At 40.1% G+C, this 21,711-nt stretch overlaps 1 protein-coding gene across 9 annotated transcripts in view; it reads left to right on the top strand.

Annotated features, from left to right (window-relative positions):
• ncam1b (neural cell adhesion molecule 1b) overlaps positions 1-21,711 on the top strand; it is a 74,264-nt gene that overhangs the window by 35,547 nt on the left and 17,006 nt on the right. For 5 of the 9 annotated variants that reach the window (XM_072392262.1, XM_072392267.1, XM_072392266.1 and 2 more), the window contains exons 3-12: positions 991-1,200; positions 2,457-2,600; positions 4,679-4,816; positions 5,206-5,323; positions 7,421-7,581; positions 9,178-9,320; positions 11,415-11,438; positions 16,764-16,793; positions 21,124-21,274; positions 21,362-21,549. In XM_072392262.1, the coding sequence (XP_072248363.1) occupies positions 991-1,200; positions 2,457-2,600; positions 4,679-4,816; positions 5,206-5,323; positions 7,421-7,581; positions 9,178-9,320; positions 11,415-11,438; positions 16,764-16,793; positions 21,124-21,274; positions 21,362-21,549 (1,307 nt within the window). The remainder of the gene's footprint in view (positions 1-990; positions 1,201-2,456; positions 2,601-4,678; positions 4,817-5,205; positions 5,324-7,420; positions 7,582-9,177; positions 9,321-11,414; positions 11,439-16,763; positions 16,794-21,123; positions 21,275-21,361; positions 21,550-21,711) is intronic. The other 4 variants (XM_072392263.1, XM_072392269.1, XM_072392264.1 and 1 more) reach the window with 2 other exon arrangements.

Raw genomic sequence — 21,711 nt, 5'->3', positions numbered from 1 at the left:
AAAGCTCCGCATTGGACAAAAAATCAGTTTTTATTGAACAGCAAAAATCTCATTAGAAAATCTACTGAAGATGTTAAGAAAGGCACAACATGTGCAGAGCTACTGCAGCAGGCTGCCACGAGGGCTGAGTGTTAAACATGTTGAGTCGTTTACCTGTGAGGCAGGATTTTGTCAAGGCACAGAACATTACTGCTGCATTTGTAGCGCAGAAAAGTGCAAATAGCCTTTAAAATGGATGTCTGGAACCACTTACAGGTGTAGCAAGTAGCAGTTTGAAAAGCAAGACCAAATCCACAAATACATAACCTTCACCGTCTTGTCCCCCGTACCTTCTATTGCTTAAATTGCTGTTTGAGGCACTCAAGGAGCGTTAGAGAAATAGTAAAAGTGAACTGAAGGGCCTTGGCTCAGGGCATGAACGTAAACTTGGACACAAGATCAAGATTACATGACATCATTAGAAATGGAGTGATCCCTGTAGAGGAAAGCAGGTATTTTATCAGGGTTTTTGTGGTGAAATGCACTTGTCTGAGTATAGGTTAGGAAATAGCTCTCGATGAATAACATCTGAAATGCCTGATAATGCTGTCATTGTACGTAATGTTGGTTGGGGATGTGTGGATAGAAGCACACTACTTGAAAGATGAAAGATGCATTGTTTAAAGTTGCTCAGGTAAGAAAAGGACCGGAGAACATGAGAAGACGATGCAATCATAATCAAGTAATCATGCTTCTTGTAAAAAGATTTTTCCTCATACTCTCAGCTGCAGACCAGAATGTGGTTCAGTTATCCAGGTGTGAACCTGAATGTAGATTATGACATTCATTACCCCCCTTTGTCTTTCCATGTGATGAAAATACTCAAACACAGGCTCCATTGCATGCAGGAGCGTGCACCACCCACAGCATTCAGTCTGTTGGCAGTAGTTCACTTCACTCGTGGTCCCTTATAGATGCTTGTTTTCTTATCTGCTCTCTCTTTGCCTTCAGTTGTAGGCGTTGCCAAGCAAATAGACTGGTTTGGCCCAAATGGGGACAGGATAGAGCCAAACAGACCAGACATAACGGTAACCCGTAACGATGAGTCATCTTCCACCCTCACACTTTATAAAGCTGGGACTGAAAATGCTGGGACGTACAAGTGCGTCGCTACCAATGGAGACCGGCAGGCAGAGTCAACCGTCAAAGTGAAAATCTTCCGTAAGTGTCCCCCCCCCCCCCGTGTGTGCAGCAAATCACAAATTTACTGAGTGATATGAACAGAAAAAAAGAATGTTTATTGAACTCATGGTATTTTATTGACTGCTCAAGGGCAACACATTACTCTTTTTCTTTTCAAGTGAGGATTTTTCATCAGTTCAATAAATGGTCGGAAGACCATTAGAGGGCTGTTTAATGATGCTGTCTGTTGTGCAGTTCTTGTGAGTAATGGCTTTTATTTTCCAAGAATGCCAGGCATCAGCAAATGTCCATCAGAGATGAAATCCTTTTCCAAATAAAACTTTTCTCTTGATATTTCTAGCCTTACATTAGCATCGCTCTCATTTGCAACGAGTCTTCGCGGGAAGTGGTCGACCATCAAAGCTTTCCAAAGCAGCGTTTTACTAAATAGGACGGCAGCTTTTTTGCCAGTTTGGAGTTTGGCTCAGTCCATAATTAAATGAAGCTTATAGTACTAACAAACTCCCACAGTCTGTTTAAATAGTTACTCCCACTGTCATAGCAGCACATGCCAAGTTTTACCATCTAAAGGAAGGGAAAGTAGCAGCTTCAGCAGTTTATAGGAGAGATTATGTTAGGGCTGAGCAATAAAACAGATTAATCCAATGTGTAAACTTTGTGGTCGTTGTTGAACGCCAAAACAGGAAACGCGACTAATCTGTTTAATCACCTGAAAAGGCGTGTCCCCAACAACTATGCAGAAAGCATGAAAATGCAAGTATCGTTTCATCATTTGTTGCTGCCTCCCCGTGCGAAAAGCATCCAGAACGAAGCGAGGAAAGAGATTTCAACGGTAGTTGAATATTTCATAGCAAAATACATGTTTCAAATGTAAGTATGTATGCATATTTAATGGGAATTTGTGATTGCAATCACAAACTTTGGTTTTACATTAATGGTTTTTATCTAAAACTGTTTCTAAGTATGTTTGCACCTGAAGCTTGTATCCTCAGATTAAGTCCCTAAGGAAATGGTTCTGAGCTTCAGTTCTGGTAATTTGCTTTGGGTAATGAAAAGCTTTGGCAGTTAAAATGGTTCACAACTACATATTTGAGTCACTTTGATCACGCTGTTGGACGTGCAGTATCATTTTAAAACAAAGGCTTTAAAGCATCTGTCTGTATGAAATCCATTTTCTTGTTGATTCTGATCCAACAGTCACTCCAGATGAGGGCGTTTTGATGAGACGAACCAAATCCTTGAGTGGAAAATGTGTTTTTCTTGTTTTATTCCAGAAAAAATCACCTTCACGAATGCACCGTCCCCTCAAGAGTTCACCGAAGGAGACAACGCGAACATAGTTTGCGATGTGGTCAGCTCACCCCCACCCACTGTGCTGTGGAAATATAAAGGCGCCAAGATACAAATGGAGAAAGATGGTAAGATGTTCGTGAGCAGCCTGAGATCCAGATTTAATTTTCGATGGATTTGGTGGTTGACTGCTGTCAGCTGTTGCAATTTCAAAACTTTTTCATTTGAACAACTCTAAATACTATAAACATTATTTTAGCTAATAAGCATGAATGGAACTTGTTGTTCTGGTAAATGTAAACTGAAAGATCTACAGTTTGGTGTAAAAAAAGAAAATATTATTGACCAATGAAGAGCATAGATAAGAAAGTGGAAGTGTATGAAAGCACGCACACATGCACCCAGAGATGGGCTGCTTAATAATATATAAACGTTTTCATCAGTATTACGGACTCAGAATTGCTCACATGCTGCTGCTGCCGCTGCCTCTCATCTCTCGGGTTAAGCTTGTGCTTTGAGAGGAAAAATTTATTTGGTTTTAAATTTGAAAATGCAACCGACTCCGTTATTCTATTTTCACACTGAGCGATATAATTATGGCAGCGTCGGTGTTGCTCACTGGAAAATAATAACGTTGGCTCATGTGTGGATTGTAATGGTGTTTTGGATTATTACATGGGCACATTTTTCCTTTCCCTTTTAATCTCGACCTGAAGGCGATACATGTTGCCTCGGGTCATATTTGTCCTTGCCTCAAGCTTGTTGAAGCGGTGTTGAATGTAATAATGTGCACTGACCGAATGGAGATGGAATGAATTAATTTCAAACTTTATTAAAGATAGAGTTCACGGGGTAGGACGATACAAGTAAGAGTAACACCTTCCACAATTATTCACAGACAAAAGCAGCATCGGCTCCACATTCAAGACTCAAACCTGACTGAGATCTGTTGAAAGTTGGATTGGACAGAGGAATGTCAGCAGATTTAAATGACCTGCACAAATATCTACAAATGCTGATTTATATTACAGCAGAGACACACCGAGGATGGCAAACATCTGGTTTGTGCTTGGACTTCAAGGGGCTTTCAGCAGCAGCCTCATATTATTATTGTAAGCCCCTGTGAGCCTCTAAGCTGCCTTTTTTCTAACAACATCACAGGTGAGCAGGATACAAAAAGCTCCATAGTCTCTGTCCACATACTTGCTTTATAAGCAAACATTAGCTTGTGCATATATCCAGCAGCGTTGTCTATAAATACCTTATCATCTGAGAGATCACTTGGAACGTAGTGTCCTGAACGAGTGAATGTGTTTACACACCTTAAGGCAGGGACAGGAAGAAGAAAACCTCTAGAAATCACAACATTACTCTGAGCTTCATTTTACCGTCTCATGTTAAAAAGTGCACCTCGTGAAAAATATAAAATGAATGAAAAAGTTGTTGAAAACTTTAAAAAAAGTTTAAGGCAGATGAAACTGCACGTATCTTTGCAAAGTGCATGATTAAAACCAAAGTTCTTATCAGTAATAAGGATACACTGCTCCTAATCTCAGGAATTCTCCCCAGTGACAGACTTATTATCCCCCAGTTCAGAGAGTGCATCTTGAGCCTCTTGTGGGGTGACAAGCACATTACCTTTGTCTTTGTCTTTTATGTTACTGACTGAAGCTGCTGTGTTTTTGCCACAACGGGAGTTTCATCTGAGACACTTAGCCTATTAGTGCTCCACATTAAGGCTGTAGTACAGTTGCTCAGAACAATGACATCTTTTCAGTAACTATTTTCTCCCTGCTTCTCATTCTGTCATCAGTCTAATGACATCTTTGATACTTGCATTTGCACTCGTCTTCTGTTCATTCATAACATTTGTTATGATTCATGCTTTTGCCTTTCTCGGTTCAGTGTGTAATTCCACATTTCCATTCCAATTTGAGAAGCTCATCTTTTTCAGCTTTTCCCATCTTTGGCTGTACTTTTTCATAACAACAACAGACATATCAGTAACGCATACGTCTGTTTTGTGTGAAAGGAGAATTTAAATATTTAAGTATAATTACACTGAATCATTTATTGGTGCATTGCTACAGACTAGAGTTGTCTTTGTTCATGGTGGTGTTGTATCTGCTTGTTAAGACAATGACGGCTGTCGTTAACTAACAAATAAACACACCTGATGATTCATTTATCCTCTGCTTTCTTTTAGTTCGTTTCAAGGTATTAAGCAACAATCACCTTCAAATCCGTGGCATAAAGAAGACCGATGAAGGCTTTTATATATGTGAGGGTCGCCTCATGGCCCGCGGCGAGATTGATCTGCGAGTCATCAAGGTCGTGGTGAATGGTTAGTGGCTCTCTCCTCCTCACTCTGGTTCCTCTCCCTTTTTGTTCCTGAGAGCATGTTTTTGTGTAGCAGGTGTCCCATGACGCTGAAATGAGGTGTAGATCCTTAGAGGCGGCCAAGGTTCAGCGTTATTGTGGAAGCGGTTTCCCAGAGCAACCGCGTATCAAAGATATTCCGCACTAATGAAGTCTGTTTTCTGCAACTTCTGAGCCCCGAAAATTAGTTTGCCCTAAAATGAGTGCGTCACTGCTTCCCTGCTCATTCTGCATGTGCAGGGCCAGACGTTGGACTGGTTGTGTATAATTAATTGTCTGTTGGACTACATTTTTATGTGTCTACCTGCTTTTATTTTCTTGCTGCATCATTATTTATATACCTCTCTCTATCAGTGCTGCCGACCATTAGGATATGGCAGTCAGAAGTGAATTCCACTGCAGATGTTGGGCAGCCTGCCATGCTGACATGTGCTGTTGATGGCTATCCTGAACCAATGGTGACCTGGACAAGGTAAACCTCCCCAGCGAGTGTGGATGCACATTTTCAGAGTCCTAATGTCAGTAACAAAGTAACGTGCCATTAGCTTTTAGCAAAATTTCAGCTTTTTCACTGTGACATAAACATAATCTTCACCACCTTCATTTAGCTAATTGGCTAAAGTTATCCTGGTCATAAACAAAAAAGTCTGATTTTACAAGGTAAAAGAATTAAGCCTTTACGAAAGCTGGCACAGTGAATTTGATGATAATTAATGTAATAGTTGCTATTACATATTATTTGAACCCAAAACTAGCTTTTCTCTGAATCAGTCCAAAAAAGAAAAGAAATAAAGGACTGAACTGAACTAAAATCCTAAGGATACAGGAAATGTTTTGATCCAGAGAGCCATGTTGATATTGTGCAGTCATGTTTCTTGGAACCAGGGTTCACTTGCCAATTATCGTAAACAACACCAAGCAGTTGTTGACATATATCATCAGTCGAGGTAAAAGCTGGAGCAACAGACTAATGAGGCACGGCTAATCAAAAATAATGAGCTGTGTGGGTTGTACGCGCACGAAGAAAATATCAGTTAATTGTATCTTTAAAAATAAGCGAACATCTACATCTTAAGATGGAAGCAACGTTATCAAGTGGCTTGTGTCAACGCATCACCACCTCCCGCTTAAGAAGGAAGGATCCGTGACATTCAGTAGAGTCCATTACAGTTTTCCATCTCACAGCAGAACTTCATATGACATCATTTTACTCAAGATCAGTAACTTACCGCTTTAATATCATTGTTAGAAAATCATGAAGCTATGCTATGAGAAAAGCTGTAATATGTGATGGGGGGGGGCTTCCTGCTATCTTATGGTTCTCATAACATTGTGTAGCTTGTGAGATTGTTTTTTGACAATGAACTCAATGTCTCATAACATTACTGTCTGAACTCGATTTCCCATAACATTGTAAGGCTAATGAATAGTAATAGCATCATTTTTTGAACTCAGACAACTCTGGGCCAGCTTCCTGACTTGTCTCTTTGCTGCAAGAATAAATGTTTTGTGTTAATTGTCTCCAGCGGCTCTGAGCCTAATTTTGACAGAATTGATCTGACAGTCATGCATTGTTTTATTTTGTAATGATGTAAATAAAGCAAATAGTATCCTTTTAAAGATGTAAAGCACGGGTTAAACAGAAACAAAACGCATGGTGTACAGCTGGAAAATATTTTGTACCCCGCTGGTTCCATTTATCGGTCTAAGATCATCTTTCATAGCTTATCAAAGTAAAGGTAAAGGAGGTTTGTTTAACAGCCGCTTTTTTATCGGTGCTTTTTGCAATTCCAGTGTTACATCAGTCAAACTCTTAGTCTAATTGTTGGGTCTTTGTTGTATCTGTATGCAAGACACTCCAAGTTATTAGAGATTTTCTACCGGCTGATTTATTCATTGAAATAGGACACTTTATCGCAGGGTTTCAAAGGTAAATGGTGAAACCTGAAGAGCAGCATGTCAACAATACCCACATTATCTTTGTATCTGAATACAGCCATTGATAGGCTGCTGCTTTGTTAAACAGTTCCCATTCATCTTGTTTCCAAGACCACAATTAACTCTGCAGATAACTTAGCTCCAGGGTCACAAAGTTCAAACAGCCTTAGAGCTACCGTTGGCCTTGGTTTTCAGCATTTTGTTATAGTGAAGTTAAAGTGCACCAACGGCTTCCACAAGCTTTCGGAGATACATAACAAGCTGTCTCACACAGGATGTCAGATTCAGAGCAGAGGGCAGAAAACAGTTTCTTCTTTTAACTGCCAGGCAAAGGTAATCAGCAGTTTGGACTCAACTCTGAGAAAAAGAAAACGCATTACACCTTTGATTAAAACTAACTGCAAACATCAAATGTCAAAAGGCTTTAGAGAGGAAGCTTTTTTTCCAGCTCAGATAGTTTCAGCTTTCCTCTTTTTCATCGTTTCTTTTGCATTTGGTCTCTTGACTTTTGTCAATTTGCCCCTCTGGGATCTAGATCTTTTCTAGAGACCTTGGGATCGTGATTTTCAGCAAAAAAAAGATAAACCGTGGTGTTGACTGGATCGACTGATGTGGTGTATCTTGTATAAAGGAATGGGATTGACCTCGAGGCTGGAGAGAAGTACAGTTTCAATGAAGATGGCTCCGAAATGACAATAATGGATGTTACCAAGCTGGATGAAGGAGAGTACACCTGCGTTGCCAAGAACAAGGCGGGGGAAACTGACCAGGAACTCAGTCTGAGAGTGTTTGGTAAGACAGATTGATTTTATATACAGTACACATCAACTAGAGGAAATATAAAATGTTCCAAATGAGTGGGAAAGAAGCATTTGAGCCTATATGTGGGGGAAGAACAATGATTTGATTCTTTGTCTGTTTTCCAAGTCAGACAAGAATAAGGTGTTGTTTTGGTGTGGGTTGTGATTTTTTTTATGTACCAATGGAGCTTAAGGATTTACAGAACTGGACAAGTGGGAAGAGCCCAGATGAACTCTTTCAAGTTTTCCCCCCCGTTTTTATCTTTATTTTGTCCCATCACAAATGCGATATTTCCAGATCAAATCGTGTTCATTGAGTTCATTGTTCATCAACTGAAGAGATGCCCGTTGCTTGTTGCTTCAGAGCAAACCATTTTCACAGAATTACTTAAGACGGCTGCCAAAGCACATTGTTTATCTCATTATCTCAAAGATTCCCCCCCTTTCACAAAGATCTGGTTCCCTTGCATCAGTGTAGAAAAAGCTGCTGCTGTGTTTCTCTTTATAAGCATATTGTCATGTGCAGAAATGCATTTGTCTTGCGAAAATGCAAATGTGGACTTTCATTCAGTGTTTCCGTTTTCCTAACCCTCTTTGGTATAAGTGCCAACCAATATGTTTGACTGAATATTTATACTTCATAAAGTTTTACAGTTGCACAAGGCCCACCATTTAAACCTGGTCTCAAATCTAAGTATGTCTTTGTAACATTTCACCTTTACTGACTTAAAACACCAAAGGTGAAGTTCTAAAAGAACCAAAGTGATATTGATTAGGAATGACAGACTAAAGGAAACAAGCTCCAGCTGGGTTCTGTGTTTTTCTTGATTAATTTTTTCAGTTTTATTTTTCTATAGCACCACAACATTACCTCCTGTCACATAAAAAAACATATTAGAACACATTAGAGTACTATGGAGAGATTGGCAACAATACACAGATTCAAGAACAAGTTTCCTATATTGGAGCCTTTTAATAGAAAATATCAGAAGTGTTGCAAGATTGGGGCGGGGTTTATATGTGATGGTCAAGATTGCACTTGTTTTCATTGACAAAATATTACACAAAATATCTCCAGCCCAACCCTGAATAGGATCAGGCAGGCATAGAAGATGGATGAATGGATGGATTGATGGGTTCATACTACACTGAATGGGCTTCCATTTCTGGAAAACCTTGTTTGATCCTTCACTTTGTGGATGAGAGCACGGCTGAATACTGAACTACATTCTTGTGAAGCTCCCTCCTGTGCTTTCAGGTTAACTCTGGTGTACTGTATCTTGACAGTTACCTGAAATGTAAATAAAAAATGGAGGCTTCATCTTTGAGATAGGCTTCCTAAATTATTCAGTGTTCTTTTAAGTTTGGATCCAAACGGGGTTATCAAAACGTAACCACACTGGGGAAGCTTAAACAGAGCTTTTTGCTGCCACAAAAATCCCTCTCACCTGTCAACGGCTGATCCTCATCCTCCCTTTGAGCCCCTCCGAAACGCACGCAGTCACTCTTTGTGCTCCTTCTGCCAAACCACCTGGCTATCTTCTTATGCAAGAACAGTTTTTTTTTAAACATATGTTTTGTTTTACAGTTAAGCCCAAGATCACATACATCGTAAACCAGACCACCTCAGAGATGGAGGAGCAGGTAACTCTAACCTGTGAGGCATCAGGAGATCCAACTCCCACCATCAGCTGGAGCTACGGTGAGCGCGTCTTCAACGAGGGAGAGCAGGTAAAGTCACGAAGGCAGTGTGGATGAGCTGAAAACTCAATATGTAGGCTTTTGAATTCTGATCCTTGAGAACCGATGCCCTGCATGCGTTTCACCTCCTGAAATGAAGCACACTAGAGAAGTGATCTATGAAGCAAGTTCAAAACAGCCAGGTTTTCTTTGTTATCTTCACTCAGAGATAATGGGTACAACGGGGATTATGATGTTTCTTTGTTAACTCGGTTTTTCCTCCTCAGGACTCTTAACACTCACTGAATATTTTCTGATATATTGGCCAAGACTTCAATATCAGCAGTAGGCTTTAGAACAAATTTGTTGGCAAATTGGGGCAAGATTTGAAAACTCATAACTCATTCTGACTCAGCAGCTGCATCTCATTTCCATGGTAACAAAGTTCAAAGCCTACATGTGGCTTTACTGTAACTGCAAAGCTTCTTTGGTGAGTCAACAGGTTTGCGTGTTTAAAGCGTTTCTTCAGCTGGGAATCTGTGCTGCAGGTTGCACTTCACTGAGTTCTGGTCAAAAGGAAGGATTTTCGTTAACATTATAATCCATGGTGCTGAAAAGATAACACTGAATTTGGCGATTAGAAAACCAAGATTTGATCAACCTCTAGATGTGAGACAGTGATGCACTTTGAAAATGACAGTTTAGTTATGGATTTTCTGTCACTATTTAGGCTATTTAACTATCAAACGTTAGTTAAACATCAACTATGAACCTTAACTTTTGTGACGATGTCAGAGATCAACTTTCTTTACTCTTCCTGACAACATCATCATCAACAAGAATCATTAAAGTCTGTCGCTTTTTTTCAAGCGATTTAATCCAAAACTCTGAACATAAACTGCAGGTTATAAGTTCATCCTAAATTACCATGGTGATATGGCCAGATTAAAAGAGCCACTGAAAACTGACTTTCTGCTTAATGTGGCTCTTTAAGCCACTAAGCTCGCTTCATAGTTTGCCTCTTAGGTGTAGAGGAGACTGATACAGTCTGCCTTACACCTACTTACTGTTCTGTGATCTAAACCCTTTAAGGTTTCAGTCAGTAGTCTGGGGAAAAAACACAATATATCACGAGGAAATTTGTTCATTCTTGCGGCATCACAGCAAACGACCCTCCAAAATGTTTGTTTTCCATTCAGGTTTCTGTATTTCCAACTTCTAGATAGATTATATATTTCTAAAGTAGCATCTACATGTGCACCCCTTGTTTTCCAGCGTCAAGTAAATGAAAAAAAGTACATTTCTTGTATATTTGCTTCCTTTTGAATGTTCCTGTGATGCATCGGTATGTATAAATGGGACACACTGAGCAGGAACCACCAGGGAGGAACACAAACCCGGAGGACACAGGTGTCTCAAGGAGAAGAATTGAATACCTTTAACCTGTTTTCAAGAGGTATATTGATTTGGTGCAGGTGGGGGACTTGTGCACTTTTATTGCAAAGTGCCTTCAACAAGGTTTCGAGGCTGATTATTTACTCTAAATTAGTGTTTGCTTTGAGATGGCGCAGTGGATCTCGTGTAATTATCTCAGTGAAACTGAGCCAGTAAACTGGAGAAGACTCAGATGTGAGCTTTCCCCCATGTAAAGAAAACCATTTTCAGAAACTCAGTCATAACTTTCCCAAAATAAGCATGTAAATTAAGACAATTGAACTCTGCTTCATATTGTATTTGCTAGAATGAGCACTTGGATCGTCCAAGTGTTTGTTTAGCATTTTCAATCACGATTGTCATTACTCTGTTCATGCCAGTGATTGAAACGTTTTATTAGCATTATATCTGTAATAGTTTTGCTGCCATCTTTCAAATTCCTTTGTGGTTAAGAGACAACTTTTTATCTTCCATTACATCCTGAATCTCCTGTATGTTTCCTTTTGTAATATCTTCTACATGATCCCATGTGCAAACCATCAAAAACAAGGAATACCTGATCAGTATTCTCATACATCTATTGCTTCTTCAAGGGCTCTGTGTCTTGCTACAGTTGAGAGATAAAAAGGGGGAAAATACTCAAGACATACTTCAGTTCACAGAGATATTCTGGAGCCAGTCCATTACATGCACTACATTTTCTCCCTGCAGGCACATCTAAACAGGATCTATCAGGTATGAAATCCGCGTGGCACAGAATTGTACTGGAGTAGTGTGTAAAGTATGTCTTCATTTATGGCAAAAAATCCCACTGAAATCAAATCATCTCCTTTGTTGAAAATTTCCCAGCTGCTCCTTAAAAACCGCAGGGATTGATCTCATCAGGGTTCATGAAATCGATTTGACTGCTGCATGACTTCAAAATATGGCCTGAAAACTTCTCTGATCTTGCGACAGGGAATGTGTACAGCCTTATCTGACAGGATCAGATGAAAATTTGGTTAATAATGCAATAAAAGGGAAACGCCATTTCTGTGTCGCTTTTGCCTGATCATTTCGAAACTTTCCATCACAGCATGAGGTTGCCTGGACTCAAGCTCGGCTCCGTCTGTCTGTCACCTCCATGACTCTGTAGACTGTCTAACATTTATGTCGGTATGAAAATCGAGGGAAAAAGCGCTCCACTTAAAGTCTATCTTTTGAATATCAAACCTCTACCCCCTGCAGACAAAAATGAAACATTTAAAACATTCTGGTAATTGAGGTGACCGAAAGTGAATAAAAGAATGAATGCACTTTTTTTCCTCCCCTTATCGAGAAAACTGGTTACTCTTGAAATCCACTGCAACTCATATGAATTCAAGCAGACTGTATGCAAATGGGACATTTTACAGCCAGCTGTCAAGTCTGTCCGATATTTAGAAAATACACTTTGACTGGAGCCTCACTCTTAAGTGCAAAACACACTACCATCATACAGTATGACGCACGTCACGACAAGCCTGTTTTTCTTTTTCTTTGCAAGTCCACACCCCCACAGTGGCTAAGCAACCTGGCACACATGGACGCACCACTGAGTAACAGTCTACACCTCAGTCCTATTATCCAGTGTCAAGCTCCCATGAGAAGCATGTGTGGAGAACAGCTCTCCCATCTGGTGTACCTCAACTTCCTCTACTGCCAGTGCCAGATTGGCTTTATCTTTTTTTGTTGTTGATCTTGAAGCTGTCATAATGGATGAGGAGAGACTCATTACTGGGGCAGAATAACACTCAAAAGCTCCACGTCGCACCTTAACATTGTAAAAGACATTGCCTAGGAAACTACGCAAACTCTCGGTGTGAAAATGGACTCTGCAGGTGCAGGGCTGAACACAAACACACAGAAAAACAGGAACATACGCCCAACACTGTGCATTGCTCGTCCATTTGGCGCTTTGCATTTTCTTTGTGCCACACCATAACATGACACATGTCAGGTGACACCCTGCTGTGCAGTGGTGGCAGTGTGTTCTGCGCTGTGTAGTACAGAATCCTCTGGGATCTGTAGCGTCTCTTCACAGCTGTCTCAAAAGAAATGATTAGCAGCCTTACTGAGTCACATGGAAGCACGTAGTTTTCCATTTTCTTTTGTAGTTGTGATTACCAGCGAGAGAATTATTTTTTTCCATGGCCGGCCTGCAATGAATGCACGAGGAAACGGCTGCTAATTGTTTAGTTTTCTCCTTCTGTTTGTCCGTGTCTGTTCATCACGCTATCTGTAATCATCACAACAGCTGTATTTCATCTGGGGTGAGTGTGACCAAATGTTCCAACATTTATTTGGGGTGAACATGGTGAATTGAAATACTTCAGAGGATGTGGCAGGAAGCATGCTTTCAGTAACATATTCAGGTGGCATTTTCATATTGGTCAGAGAAGCAGCAAGCTGTGGACTGTGTTTTCAGATGTGTGAGGCTGGTTAGTGGACAGTATTAATTAGCACTTAATTTGAATGCGTTTCCCCTTCTTTGGCTCTCGAGTTGGTCAGATGCGTTCATATCCTGTTATATAGTTGCTTCACATTATCAGAATACACAGACACTTTATGCATAATCATCATGAAAAATAGATTTATCCACTTCTGGCTCATCTGGCATTGCTGCACATGAGAACATCGAGAATAAGTCATGCTTTCACCAATACTGTTTTTTTGTTTGAGTCATCTGCTTAATACAATGGGTCGATTAACATTTTGTGTTTCTTTCATGCATCGGTGCTCAAGAAAGTGAGGATAAAAACAAACTTTGGGTGGGTTATCAGAAGCCACGCGTACAGTTTTGTTGTTCTGACTCACTTCACTCAGAATACAGCCTCGATGAACCCAGAAAAACACGTCTGCGCTGCCCTGTGGAATAATCAAACGGGGTTTCTGTTTACATTTAGTGATATCCACCAAAACGCTGTCATCTGTCGATCTTGCAAATGTGTGGACTGCATTTACTCTCCTTTAAAGCATATTTTTCTGAAAACATTCATTATTTGGATTGATGTTTATTTATTAGCGGCGGTCTTCTGTCTTGCTTGTCTTGCTTGTCTTGACATGTCGGTGGAAGCCGCATCTCATCACATGACTTCTCTGTCTATCTCAGAGTTGACATGAAGCTGCCACAGATGAGTCTTTCATTGTTTGTCCGGACGCAACAGAAGCCCTTTTCTGGCGTCTTTAGACTGTTCCCATTCCGCTTTAGTTTTGGATTGTTAAGGTTAACTTAAAGAGAAGGTAGTTCACTCTGAGTAACCCCTAAGCAGGCGCAAAGAGCAGCGCATTGTGAGGATTGCTGCATCATACAATGGAAAACTGTGGCACTGCTAACGACAGAGACGGGATAAAAGGAGCGTGTTCAAAAAAGGTTGTAGACTTGTGGGAGAGTGCCTGTTCAGAGTTGCATTTCAAATTCAAATTGGTGCTTATCTGGGGATAGTTTTGTTTTTGTTTATACAGCTATCAAAGTGAAGTGTTCCTACATTTATTCAAAAACTTTCATCAACTTTACATGTGCCATTGAGTTCTTTCAGTCCTTTGAATGCATTTGCTCCAAGTCGTTTTAGATAAGTGTGTCTGTTTGATAACTGAAAATTTAAATTAAGTATTTATCCGTGCTTTGTACATTATCTGCATAATGAATGTTTCGCTTATTTGAATACATATTAAATATTCTCCTTGTGTTGGAGCCACATTTATCAGGAAATATTCTGACCTACACAGAAGGCAGATGTCGTGCAACGGGACTAATTCTAAAACTTAAAAGAACGTAAATGCTACTAGTTGATTTGGTTAACGGGGTTTGTTTTATTATGAAGTTCAGATTGGCATTATGAGTTAAAGACTTGTGAGGATATTGTGATTATTCTAGCAGTAATGAGATGCTAAAGGAAGCTTTGGAAGTCATGTTTCATGCCTGCTTCCAGTGTTGCATGTCAGTGCAAAAAGAGCAAAAAAGCCGACTCATTTACAGCAAGTCTGCTGTGTCAAAGGCGGTGTGATGTGAGGAGGTCGTCGCTAAAATGCCGGGTTTTCTGTGATGCTGTGGAAAGGGTTTGTTTTTTTTCTTTGAGTCTGCTGTTAATGACACAGAACTGTGACAATATGCATAATCACGAGTTTTCAGTCTGGGGACGCCCAGCACTGCGAGGGTTCTTTTTATTAATGTGGTTAGCGTATACATCTCTTTTCCCCCCTTCGACATTGGCCTCTTCACGCTGACATTGCAGTTTATGTAAGAACAAAGAGTGTTTTACTCTCTATAGAAGGGAACAATAGTCTGGGGAAAAATGATAAGTCCCAAGGGAGCCGTCACCATATTGTTCTTTGCGTTTGCTCGGAGGAGTGATTGCGGTGGGGTGTCTTCTGTTTTGCATGCTCCATCTGCAGTTGTTCATTGTCCTTTTCGTCTCAAACAAACACCTGTCACAGACATGACAACGGTACTTGTCATCTCACTTACTGCTGATGCAGAGCGGAGTACGAGGACCAGGCGGTGATGTTCCAGACTGTTCGGTTGCTTGTTTTAATTGGTTTACTGCTCTTTCACAGAACTGTGATGATATGCAGCCAACTGCTGTGTTGTACTGAACATTGAGCTCTGCACAAATCTCTCTTTCTCTTGCATCTTATTTCAGTAGTTAAGGGGGATTAATAGTCAGTGATATTAAGAAGCAAACTATTGTAAAGCCGGAATAATTCAAACACATCGTGTTTACTTCATAAACCTTCTGCTGACATTTTGAGGATGACATTGGTGCTGTAATCTGAATATTCAGATGTGAATATTGATGGTTTGATTCACTGTTTTGCCCCATAATTATTCCAGTGGATTGCTTTCATTTACCTGGCATCTTATAGCTGCACCTGATGAAATGGCTGTTTTCATTCTGCTTGTTGCGCTTCAGTACTTTTTGGCTTTGTAGGCATCGCATCCCATTCTCATGCTTAACATTTTCTCATCAACATCATGAAATCCACAGAGCATGCTGTCCAAAAAAGCCTCCCGTCTTTTGGAGTTTCACAGTGTGGTGGGTTTTTTGAATGGATGTGGCATGTTGTCTTCATTGGTTCAAAGTGTGTGTTGTCAGAGATTTGATCTGCTGTGATGTAAAAATATTTCTGTTCTCAGATGTTAACTGTACTGGAGGGTGATGATGTTGAAAATCAGTCATTTTTTAAATATATTTTGCACAAGTTTTCAGTAGTTTGTGATTTAACAAGTTAAAATGTTAAACGTATTTGATTGATTGAACTCAACATGAGCATTTAAGCCTGACATTCTTTGTAATAGTAATAATATTAGTGTTTGCTAACATTTTCAAAGAGACCAGAGCTTCATAACGTCCGTGAAAGAACACCAATGATGATGAAAACTATGTATTATTAACCCAACTATAGTTCTATTTAAATCTAACATATCTCACTCTTTGAATGCCATCGTTTAGAGGAGAATATCTTACTTGTAGACCATCTTTTTGCATAGAAATATTTCAGTTATAATGGGGTGTAAGAAGAGGTTTGACTTAATTACTAAAGAAACAAAACGGTGTTGTTTAATGTCTTGAGCCACTATACCACTGACTGACGTTTCTTGTGGTAGAGAAAGGCTTTTTCCACAAATAAAGACCGTGGTCCCAGAGTCAAATTAATTGAGTCAGTAATTGCTGGCGCTCTTTTTTTAAAACGGAGGCTGGCATATCTCTATTGCTGTGCAATTGAGTCGCTTCTTCCTGATAAACTGATAGCACAATTTCTTACAGATAAGAAGGTTATCATGATGCCAGTAGACTTTCCTTGCTCCAGTGCCCTGTTGTCGTGTAATAGGCTTCATATTAAAGGGAATCCGAAGCATACCTCTTACTCAAACTGAAGGCGGGAGCAAATTCAGATCAGCTTTTTTTTTTTGGGAGCACAGAAAACTAACAGTACACCTAATACCTGCATGCAGTTATCAGCATCCCAGTTTTGGGAGGATGAGAATTGCTTTCTAAGAATTGCTTTGCCTTCTGTCTGTTGTCTCTCTGTCCTCTACAGGCATCATGGACTCGGCCTGAGCAACACAAGGTATTCTAAATGCATGGCTTTTTCCCTACACCCATCCATCACTCGTGTCAGAAAGGTCCAATTCAATTCTGGATGGATCAGAATTCTATAGTATAAAGTCGGAGAATAATGCAGAAGGAAAGCAGGGCAGTGAAAATCTCTCTTTTGTTTCACTTCTTCAGCACTGATTGAATATATCTTGGTTGACTTCAGTCTGTTCTTTCTTTCTCCCAGACCTCTAACCTTCTGTACTCTGTCACCGTGGCATCAGAATGTTTTAACTGCATTATTATTGTGGCCAAAAGCATTCGCAATAACAATATTATCGTGGATGCTTTTTGAATCTTGAAGAGGACAAAATGAAAATTGCTGTCAGCTAATTTATATTAGATATATCGCCTCTAGTTTGAACTTATTTAACTGATTTCTTTATGTATCCACAATTCTGCTACATTCATAAGCAGGTTGTCGGCCTAAAATCTGTTTTATTTAGCTACATTTCTTCTATATAATATAACACACTCAGTTAGTTCTAACAGTAACTTCCAAATGTATATCTGACATATCATTCTTATTTCTTTGACTCGAGATGGTGAAATGTCTGCGCAGCAACAGTGTGGGAACAAGGGATTGCAACTAAAAGAAAGTGAAAATTGGGTATAGAAAGAACTGCCTAAAAAATGCTTTTCTTCCAATTTCATTCACTATCGAATATGTCTCTACGTATGTGATAAAATTGGTGGGAAATACTGTTTCATATCCAGTAGCTCTGCTGAGTGAAGGCTCGAGGATGGAACCGATTCAAATTAGATTGTGGGCTTGCGTCACAATCAGTCCATCTCCATTTTAAAGGGTTGCCGTTGCTATTCATACTTTGTGTATTTTTAGTCCAGTTGTGTCCCCAAATAGCCTTGCTATTTTCAAATTGCAGGAAGCACACTCGATGTTTAATCACGTCAACTGCCAATCTTTAATTAAATTATCAACCGATACATACACCATCAAAAAGTTTAGATCAGAAAATGCTCATTTTGCCCTCCTCACTGCAGGAGAGATCCTCCCTCATCAAGCACATGCTGACAGTAATTACCAGGTTTGACTTAAACTGGAATTTTCACTAGCTTGTACAAACAGTGTTGTGCATCCCAATTTCTAAATGCCTTTCAGCTTTAAGAAAGATGAAAGCTCCCCCGCAGGACTTAAAAACGAAGTAAATGTTGCATTTTAGTGCGCTCTGGTCTGGGAAATGACATCTCGGCAGTATATAGCTGCAGCACATGCGACGGCCGGTCATGAGTGCGCTTGTTTGCGTTGACCGAGAAGGCAATAATGATCTTGATGTTCTGATATAGTGATATGGTTTTTAAGTTCACCTGCGCTGTGAGCAGATCAGCGTGTCTCTCTGCAAGACATCCCATTATAAATCACACAGGAAGAGAGTCTGAGCATGAAGGAGCACGAGCATACTGAGTATGTTAGTGTTCATTTAATAAGCCATGCAGTGGAAGGTAAATTTGTATGCTTGGCCATTTAATATTTGATGAGACATGAGTTTAACATGTCCTCAATGCAGTGTCGATTTTATGCTCTGAGGTCCCATCAGTGTGTTTCTCTTCTGTTTGTGCAGAAGAAGAATCTCTTCGGGCAACTCGACTGTCAGTTAGGTTTTATTTTTAAAGCACAATTCTCGAGTCTTCTCCTCATCTTTTCCACAACAAGTTTAATGTAGACGTTTGAAATGCATTACCCGTTTTTAAAGAGGCAGGAAAACGATCACCCCTCTGTACTGTTTGGGGATCAATTTTGTAAATCGGTTATTAAAAATACGTATAAAAATATTCAATAGCAGTTAACTAATACATTTCCATGCACGATATATGAAGTGAGAGGCTGTCATTTCTAAGAAACTGTCCATATTTTCCCCTGCGCTCCAAAAACCTGCTTGTGATGGTTGCACGCTGCGAGGCGTGTTGCACAGATACAACAGTCGGAAACAACGGAGGTGGACTGAGAATGCCATCTGCAAAGGGGTCAGAATAGAAGGGTAGTGTGTGTTATGTAAGTGTCTTCCTGGTCCTGCGACCCGCTATGCATAATGAATGCCCCAGACATGCTTTGTGTATTGAATTAGAATACAAACTAACTCAGGTTTCTCTTACACGGCTGCTCAGACAGGGCCCCAATTCAATATGTGTTAAAGCACTCTGCCATAGCTTCACTTGCAGTTTAGATCAAAGCCATGAAAGCACCCAAAAGAGAAGCTTACATATTCAGCTCTATAGCAGCTTGTTGACAAAGTAACAGCATAAAGGAGCAGCGTATAAACACAAATCCATCAATTTAGCCTTAGAGTTGCTGCATTTGGGATTTACTGAATTATTTTTCACCTTGAATACATCGACTGAGTCTTCAGCTGCTTGAATTAAATGTGAATTTAAGGTTCTTTAATTTCTTCTGCGATAGCGTAGCGTTTAAGATGGTTTTTTTGTATCGTCCCTCTGTGCCAAATGTTTCTGTAGAAGGAGACATTTGGCCTGTCTGAAATTTTACACTCTAGCAGTTTAGTGTCACATAACAACCGCAACCACACACAATTGTTGACCTTAACAGACAGGAAGTGAATGAGTCATGTAACTGAACATATCAAGTTCAGGAAGCCAGGTCTGTGTAGACGAGAAATCTCATTTACACATATCATTAGAAAGCTATGTGCCTGGTTTCAAAGCTATGCAGCATAGTCACTGTTAAATGAAATAAAACCCCAATAACAGGGGCACCACCCTTCAGCAGAAGGAACATTTTCATGAATTTTAATCAGTCTTACAGCTACTTACAAGTTCTTGTTTGAATTGACCGAAGTTACATAACGAAACATTCAACAACGACTTGTTAACTATGAATGAACTATTTATTGAAAGATTTAGCCAAAAACATGAACCTTGAAGCCCCAAATGGAGAGGTGTGTGGCCTTTAGACTATATATGACAGTGTAGAAACACCTAATGGGCAAGAGAATGGAGAAATGTAACGGAAATGCTAAGATTGGGTATTAATTTTAGTCCCTATTTATGGTTTAAAGGCTGACAACTTTGAAGGCATTTATCATTTTCGACACCACCCTGACATCTGGAAAAAAGGATAAAAAGATGACCGACCTCGCTTTTGGTTGGCAGTAGCCCTGTTAGTCAGCTTCTGAACACACCAGGTGGACGGCCTGCGGTATCCCAGTGGGTCTCTGTCTCTGGGATTTTCTCAATTTTCAGCTGTTTGTAGATGGGTTTCCGTGGGCTTCCAATGTGCCTGGCAAGTTGTGGGCCTCTCTTCTCCGCTGGACGTCTCGTTGCCAAGGAGACACAGAGGCTGGTGTCAAGGCTTCACATCAAAAATAACAAAGCTGTAGGTGTGTTCACCTTGGAGTGTCGGAGTAGGTTTGTTTGGTCAAATAACCATTTGTGGTTACTCAGAGGCGGGGCATGGCGTAGGCTTTAGGCTTAACTGTCAGCCAATAGCATGTCTGTAAACATTATGGCTTTTGCCTTACTGTAGAAAGATTCCAGTGTCAAGAGTTTTGATAAAACAAAGAAAACTCCCTTTCTCCATTCTTTTGTCATAGGGTTCTGAAAACACCACACCTTGTTACGATATAAAATAACGTCATAAAATAAAAAGGGTATGAAATAAACGACATACTCTGAACGGATAAAAGATGGATCACGAGTGGGAGTATTGAATACCTTTTGAATTCAGATGGATATCTGTACAGTTACAAACATATGAATAAAGAACCAAACAATGTTCACGACAGCACGTTATCTTCATCACTGTAACTGGAGTATGCTTGTAATGAATGAAGTTTCACAGGTTTTCTGCAAGCTAATACACCCCAAACTAGCACAAATGAAGAAGATAAATGGGAACAATGAAAGCTATTTACTTTAAACGCCATCATTTGGAGTGACAGGTGTAAAAGTGCAAGCATGGCACATAAGGTAATGTTCTGCTGCGTATGGTTGTGCATCAGCATATTTTACAAATTGGTAATGCTGCCATGTGAATAGCTGAAGATGGTTTCTAATGCTGTCTGACATCAATTTTTTATCAGCTCTCCTGCCCTATCATCTACATCCTTATGTTTCCACATCTTTGTTAGAGCACGGTTTGCCTCTTTCCTTAATTATACGTCTACCGTTTTCATTAAAGTTAGACTTTCCTTCTGGGTTTTTTCTGTTTTCAGGTCACATATCTTTCATCAAAGTTGTACTATGCAAATGTGCAATATGGCTGTGGAAAATAGCTGATTTGAATGCTTTTTTTCTCTCTCTCTAAACATGGCATTTTCTGCTGTTATTAGAGTCTGGATGGAAATGTTGTGGTGAGGAGCGATGCTCGTGTGTCCTCGCTCACTCTGAAGTACGTCAAGTACACGGACGCTGGTCAGTATCTCTGCACAGCACGCAGTGCCATTGGAGAGGATGATCAAAGAGCTTATCTGGAGGTTCGCTGTAAGTGGTTCCTCCTCGTTATAGTGTTCAGGCCTAAAGTATGAGGATGTAGCTGAGGGTTTTGTTAAATACATGTTTATTTTCTAGACGCTCCTAAGATCCATGGAACAGTGGCAGTGTATACCTGGGAGGGAAATCCAGTCAATATCAGCTGTGAGGTCAAGGCTTTTCCCAGTGACGTGTCTATCACATGGCTAAGAGACGGACTGCAGCTTCCCAACTCAAACACCACCAACATTAAGATCTTCAGAACTCCCTCATCCAGCTACCTCCAGGTACACACTATACACAATAATAAATGTACACATTCACACAGTTCAGTTCCACGTGCAGACACACCTCACCCCCACCCCCCCCACTGTGTCATCAAGATTTCATGAGCCTAGACTTGAAGTGAGGGTTTTTCTTTCAGCTTCATTGTGAAAAAAAAGGACATG

The sequence above is a fragment of the Leuresthes tenuis genome, unplaced genomic scaffold (genome assembly GCF_036924035.1).
Source record: "Leuresthes tenuis unplaced genomic scaffold, fLeuTen1.0.hap1 SCAF_9, whole genome shotgun sequence".
Classification (NCBI taxonomy): Eukaryota; Metazoa; Chordata; class Actinopteri; order Atheriniformes; family Atherinopsidae; genus Leuresthes; species Leuresthes tenuis.
The sequence above is the reverse complement of the archived record's forward strand: the minus strand, read 5'-3'. Positions and strand labels throughout refer to the sequence as shown.